Source organism: Microtus ochrogaster, unplaced genomic scaffold, assembly GCF_000317375.1.
Source record: "Microtus ochrogaster isolate Prairie Vole_2 unplaced genomic scaffold, MicOch1.0 UNK16, whole genome shotgun sequence".
NCBI classification, from domain to species: domain Eukaryota; kingdom Metazoa; phylum Chordata; class Mammalia; order Rodentia; family Cricetidae; genus Microtus; species Microtus ochrogaster.
This window is the reverse complement of record NW_004949114.1, coordinates 2,748,223-2,755,119: the sequence shown is the minus strand read 5'-3', so window position 1 is coordinate 2,755,119 and position 6,897 is coordinate 2,748,223. Positions and strand designations below refer to the sequence as shown.

At 43.2% G+C, this 6,897-nt stretch overlaps 1 protein-coding gene across 1 annotated transcript in view; it reads left to right on the top strand.

Moving 5' to 3' along the window:
- Positions 1 to 6,897, top strand: part of Dap3 (death associated protein 3) — a 30,978-nt gene that overhangs the window by 7,651 nt on the left and 16,430 nt on the right. Inside the window, exon 2 of the mRNA XM_026789222.1 lies at positions 2,845 to 2,898. Within this exon, the coding sequence (XP_026645023.1) occupies positions 2,845 to 2,898 (54 nt within the window). The remainder of the gene's footprint in view (positions 1 to 2,844; positions 2,899 to 6,897) is intronic.

Sequence of the window (6,897 nt, the reverse complement as noted above, 5' to 3'; positions counted from 1 at the left end):
CTGGACCTGTTGAACTCTTGGGTTGTGGCACCCCATCTTTCCTGGACCTGTTGAACTCTTGGGTTGTGGCACCCCATCTTTCCTGGACCTGAACCTTTTTTTTCCCACCATGTTCACTCTACCATGCTGCCAGCTAGTAGTCGTTTAGGTATCAGATAAACAGTGGCAGCAATGGAGACTGTCAAGTCGCCCTTCGTTAATTAAAGATCGAAGCTTGAGTGTAATGATGCTGGAGCCTGGCATGGCATGATGGTGATGCTGGAGCCTGGCATGGCATGATGGTGATGCTGGAGCCTGGCATGGTATGATGGTGATGCTGGAGCCTAGTATGATGGTGCATATGCTTTTAATCCCAGCATATGCACCACCGGGGGGGAGGGGCAGAGGCAGATAGCGTGCACTCTGTGATTTTGAGGAAAACCAGAGATTTAGAGAGGAAAAAAAATGAAATTTAATTTAAAAAGAGAGAGAGGGTAATAATGCTGGGAGTTCAGATATGCCAAAGAGGTGGTAGAAAGTGCTTCATCTAAATGAAGATGAAGGTACACTAAGATATTTTGAAGGAGATCTGTCTGAATGCTTGCTCAGAGGCAAGAAGACCATGAATTAGACACCAGCCTAAACTGTATAGTGACACCCCATCTGGAAAGGGGGGAAACTACATTTATGTAACTTATTTATTATGATTCTATTTATTTAAATAAGGCATTTAGTAAAATGCCGTCATTTATTCATTGAACTTTATTGTAGGAATATGTATACTTAAAAAAAAAAAAACGAGTATTTTTGGTGTGGTGTCTTCCATGGTTTCAGACTGACACTGGGTATCAGGTCTGTTTGTTTGTTTGCTCAGGCTTGCCTCAGAGTCAAAGAAGCCCTTCAGCTTCAACATCTCAAGAGCTAGAGCTACAAGCATGAGGCACTATATCTGCTTCTGCTGGGGTCTTAAGGAAATACTATAGTTTAAGTTTCTTTCTAATTAAATGTTTTCAGCACCCAAAAGGATAAATTTAGGACATGATATAAAAGTAAAAAAAACTCAAGGTATAAACCGAACGGTAGTGGTGCATGCTTTAACCCCAGCACTTGGGAGGCAGACAGAGGTCAGCCAGGTCTACAAGAGCTAGTTCCAGGACAGGCTCCAAAGGTATAAAACACTGTTGTGTGGTCTGTGTGTGAATATAAAATACTGTTCTGTGGTCTGTGTGTGAATATAAAATACTGTTGTGTGGTCTGTGTGTGAATATAAAATACTGTTGTGTGGTCTGTGTGTGAATGAACCCCACAGGCTCATGTGTTTGAACACCGGCACTCAGTGGTGGTATTTGGGAAAGGCGTGGAGCGAGACTGGAGGAAGTGGACTGGTGAAGGATGGGCTCTGAGTGTAGGCGCAGTATGGCCAGGCTTCCTGTCTCTGCCACTATGCCTTCTCTGTCTGTGCCTGTCTCCCCACCTCTACCTCCCATATGCCTCTGGAGCTGTAAACCACCGTACACCTGTCTCCTCAGCTGCTCTGCCGGAGCTCTGTTACACCCACAGACAGCAAGACCCTGTGAGTGTGATGGCTCTCACTGGAGACAGTTTGGGGATCAGCCTCATCTACATAGTGAGTTCCATGTCAGCTGGGCTATATAGTAAGACCCTGTCTCAAAACAATACAAAAAGACTAATAGTATAGTAAAATATATACTTAGATATCCATTATCCGGTATTGTAAATTGATGATTACCAATTTCCAGTGTGTCTTTCCCCTTTACTTCCCTTTCCTTCCTCCTTATGTGTCATCGGTATTCTAGATGTTCATAGCATTCATTCGCCTTTCTGATTCCATTTTGCTGCGTGTGTGCCCTGCAAATATCAAGTGAAACTGGAGGGATCTCTTGCGTGTTTTGTTTTAGATGGGTGTTGTTTATCCCAGGTGACCTTGAAATTTAGATCTTCCTGCCTCAGCCTAGTACGTGCTTTTGACATTTATTTAATGCTAGTTATAATGATTTTCACTTGGTATTAGTTTTTGTTTGTTTGTTTGTTTGTTTGAGACAAGGTGTCTCTCTGTAGTCCTGGTTGTCCCGGAACTCACTCTGTAGACCAGGGTGAGAGCTCAGAGAGATCCACTGCCCCTGCTTCCCTAGTGTTAGAATTAAAGGTGTCCACCACCATGCCTAGCCAGTATTTATTTTTGAAGTTAATCCATATCTTAGTTTCTTTCTTGCTGTTTCTGTGACTATTCTCTTTCATCAGTGGACATTTTCTGATTTCAGAGTTTCGGATACTTCAGACTCCTCTACAATAAACTCTTCAGTATTTTCCCATGTGGATTCTTAAGTAGTTTTCTAGAATACAAAGGAATAGAATAGTTGGGTACTAGAATCTTTCCTTTTGGGTTTGTTTTTCAAGACAGGGTTTCTCTGTGTAACCTGTGGCTGTCCTAGAATTCTCTTTGTAGCCCAGGCTGACCTTGAACTCACAGAGATCCTCTGCGTCCCAAGTGCTGGAATTAAAGCTGTACGCCTCCATCGCCCAGCAGAATCTTCAACTCTGTAAAGGTTGATTTTTTTCTCCCCATACATTTGGATTTAACAATTGGCGTGGCACTTTTTTATTTTTCTTAAGATGGTGGATGGGTTTATGATTGGCATCTCATTATTGAGGTTTTGATTTCATTCTTGTGACTTGTGATATTAAAGTTATTACCAATAATGTTTCCTGAGTGAAATGCTTATTCTTGTGTTTTGCCTAGTCTGTTTCATAGATGATTTTCATATATCTAGATAGTATCAGATTTTCATATTGCAAATATCTTTTAATAGTGGCTTACCTTCTTTTTTCTCTATTTTTTTTAAGAGAGCAAAGACAATGCTGACAGGAATAACAAGGCTTTTCTCCAGGGTCCAGAAGGTAAGTCCCAAAGACTGCTCACTCTCTCATTTTCAGGTAAATTCTCAGAATTGTTGGCTTGAAGGTAGGTGTGCCTGGAATCCAGTGATGTGAGAGCTAAGGCAAGAGGATTGGGAGTTCAAGGCCAGCCTGCCTAGTGAGTCGCCTAAACAGCAGACAAAAATAGTGTGCTTGAGATAACCTGTGGTAGGGTAATTATCATTTTAAAAGTTTTGTAGCCGGGCGGTGGTGGCGCACGTCTTTAATCCCAGCACTCGGGAGGCAAAGGCAGGCGGATCTCTGTGAGTTCGAGACCAGCCTGGTCTACAAGAGCTAGTTCCAGAACAGGCTCCAAAACCACAGAGAAACCCTGTCTCGAAAAACCAAAAAAAAATAAAAAAAATAAAAAAATAAAAGTTTTGTAACCGTGAACTGTTTAAAAGGAAAGCAAGTTGGCTTTTTGACATTACATTTTTGATAATAGAATAAAATCATAATTAAAAAGGCTGTCTCTGGAGACTGGGCAGATAGTTTGGTTAGTAAAGTGGTAGTGGCAGGCAAGAGTAGGACCTGCGTGCAGCTCTCAAGTGAAAGCTGGGGTGGGTGTGTAACCTCAGAACTGGCAGGATGGACATAGGTAGATCCTTGCAGAGCATGGCGGGTGGGCTGGCTGGCCTAGCTAAATTGATAAGTTTCAGATTCATTCAAAGACCCTACCTCAAAAATAAATAGATAAATAAAATAACAAGGTAGAAAGAAATGAAGGGAAACAGTTGAAATCAGCCCCTCGTCTCCACACGTGCATGCGCATGACAATTCAGACATGACGTACAGGAAAGAAGGAAAAGATAGCCCTGCATTTGTACTGGAAATGTAGCTCGGTAGAGGACTTGACTCACATCCCAGAAGTCCTGGGTTTGTGTTCCAGTACCACATGAACTGAACAAGTAGAAATCAGCAATCCAAACTTTGGAGGTGGAGGCAGGAGGATCAGACACTCAAGGTCATTTTCAGTTGTGTGACACACTTGAGTCTAGCCTAGAATACATGAGACCCTGCCAGCCCTCCTCATCCTACCCTTCAAAACAGATAGGGACAGAGAGATGACTCGTGAGTTAGGAGCTCACACTGAACAAACGCAGGGATTCGAGTTCAGATCCCCAGCATCTGTGGAGCAAACACTTAGAACCTCAGGTCTAAGGGGAATCTAGCATTTTTTTTTTCTGACCTACACACACACACGTACTTACACTGAAGCAGACACATAAAAACACAAAAATAAATCCTGACAGTCCTACATTGGACATGGTGTCACAGTCTATAGAAGCGCTTGGGAGACTAAGATAGAAGGGTCAAGGCTGACCTGTCTGCTTAGAGGGGAAGATGTTATCTTACTGGTTTGTTTTATTCTCTTTAATTATTTACCAAATATTTGTTGTGTGTGTTTGTTAGTTTATATAAATGTAGGCGTTAAATACTGTTGGTCTACAGAAGTGCGTGTGACAAGGATAGGGAGGAAGACCGCAGTGTCTCCACGTCTCTTTCTACGTCTGCCTTGAGACAGGGTTTCGTTGTGTAACAGTCCTGGCTGTCCTGGAACTATTTTGGACCAGGCTGGCCTCAAATTCACAGAGATACACCTGCTTCTGTTTCCAAAGTGCTGGATTAAAGCGTGCACTACCGCTGTCTGGCTTATATTTGTTTTTTTTTTTAAACACGATCTCACTGTGTTGCCTCAGCTGCCCTAGAACTCATAAGAATCTGCCTGCTTTTGCCAAATGCTGGGATTAAAGGTGTGTGTGTGTGTGTGTGTGTGTGTGTGTGTGTGTGTGTGTGTCCGCGCATGCATGCGTGTGTGCTTTATTTCTTGATCTTTATGACAATATAATATCCTTGTTTTAAAGTTGCGGAAATTATGAATTAGAATGGATAAATAACCTATTAAGAAGACAGGCCATGAAGCTGTAAAGCCAGTGTAGATGCTAGCTGGTGGACTTTAGAGCCGATGGCCTAACTGTCGCAAGCTTTTTTGTCGGACTATTCTTGGATCACCAGCCTGCAATAATACCTGGAGACTTATTAATTATGAAAGCTTGACCTTCCTTAGGCTTTTTCTCAGCTAGCTCTTATAACTTAATTTACCCATATTTTTTTAAACCTACATTCTGCCACATGGCTTGATTACCTTGTCTTAGTAAAACACAACATATGTCCTGTGTCAAAATCGTACACCTAGGTTCCTCCTCTCAGTCTGTCTTTCTGTCTCTGCCTGGAAGTCCTGCCTATTCTCTCCTGCCTAGCTATTGGCCATTTAGTTGTTATTAAAGCAATCAGATGGACTGGAGAGATGGCTCAGAGGCTAAGAGCACAGATTGCTCTTCCAGAGGTCCTGAGTTCAATCCCCAGCACCCACATGGTGGCTCACAACCATCTGTAATTTAATCTGATTCCCTCTTCTGGTATGCAGACCAAACACTGTACAAATGATAAATAAATAATTTTAAAAAAAAAGCAATCAGAAGGCTCCTTAGGCAGAGACACACTTACAGTGTAAATAAACATTCCAGTGCACATATGACATGCTTTCCATGTTCCTCAGAAGCATACAGTTCAGTAGTCATGAATACATGACTACACTGGCTGTCTGGTTCTTGGGCAGCACTTATGAGTATCGCTCAGCCTTGGTTGCTTGAGAGCCAGAAACCCTCAGGATGAGACCTAGAAGAAGGGTCAGTTGCAACAGAGGAACATTCTCCTTGTACATCTTTGGGATTGGAAGGAGGTGTTTGTTTTCTTTCTGTTTTGGTTTTTTTTTTTCCCAGCTCCTACCCTGGGATTTATAAAAAGTCTCTATCCATTTTAGAGAATCAAAACAAAACAAAATTACAAAAGAAAACACATTTGGGGCAAGAAAGTTGGCTTGGTAGGTAAGAGGTCTTGCTGCTCTTGCAGAGGCCCTGTGACTTCAGTTCCAGAGGATCAGGTGTCCTCTTCTGGTCTTAAGCATAAGGCACACACAGATGCAGGCAGAATGCACATGAAAGAAAAAAATAAGGGCCAGGTGTGGTGATGCATGCATTTCATCTCAGTGGGCAGGGAGAAGAGACGGCAAATACCTGAATTTAAGGTCAGTATGGCTTACATAGTGAGTTCCATGTCAGCTAGAGTTACATAGTAAGAACCTGTCTCAAAAAGGGGGTATAATTGGAGAGCTGGCTCAGTGGTAAAAAACACTGGTTGAAGATGCTTATCTGATCCCCAGCACTGACTCGGCGGCTCCAACCACCTATAACTCCAGTTCCAGGTGACCCCTTTGCACTTTGTCCTCTGAGGGCACCATTGGACACATATGGTGCACAGACATCCATACACATAAAAATTATATATATTTTAATGTATATGTTTTTTGTTTGGCTCAGGATGACCTGGTTTGATTCCCTGGTAATTGGGGAACTGCATGAAGTCCATTCTGGAACTAAGCAGAAGGAATTGTACATAGGCTTGTTTTCCTAGAAATGAGGCTTTTAAAAAAAACTTTTTTTTTTTTCCGAGACAGGGTTTCTCTGTGGCTTGGAGCCTGTCCTGAAATTAGCTCTGTAGACCAGGGTGGTCTCGAACTCCCAGAGATCCGCCTGCCTCTGCCTCCCGAGTGCTGGGCTTAAAGGTGTGCGCCACCATCACCCAGCTTGGTTTGGTTTTTCAAGACAGGGTTTCTCTGTGGCTTTGGAGCCTGTCCTGGAACTAGCTCTGTAGCCCAGGCTGGCCTCAGACTCACAGAGATCCACCTGCCTCTGCCTCCTGAGTGCTGGGATTAAAGGTGTGCGCAACCACCGCCTGGCTCAAGAAACTCTTTAAGACATAAGGAATCCAGCTGGGCAACGGTGGCGCACGCCTTTAATCCCAGCACTCGGGAGGCAGAGGCAGGCGGATCTCTGGGAGTTCGAGACCAGCCTGGTCTACAGAGCTAGTTCCAGGACAGGCTCCAAAGCCACAGAGAAACCCTTGTCTCGAAAAACCAAA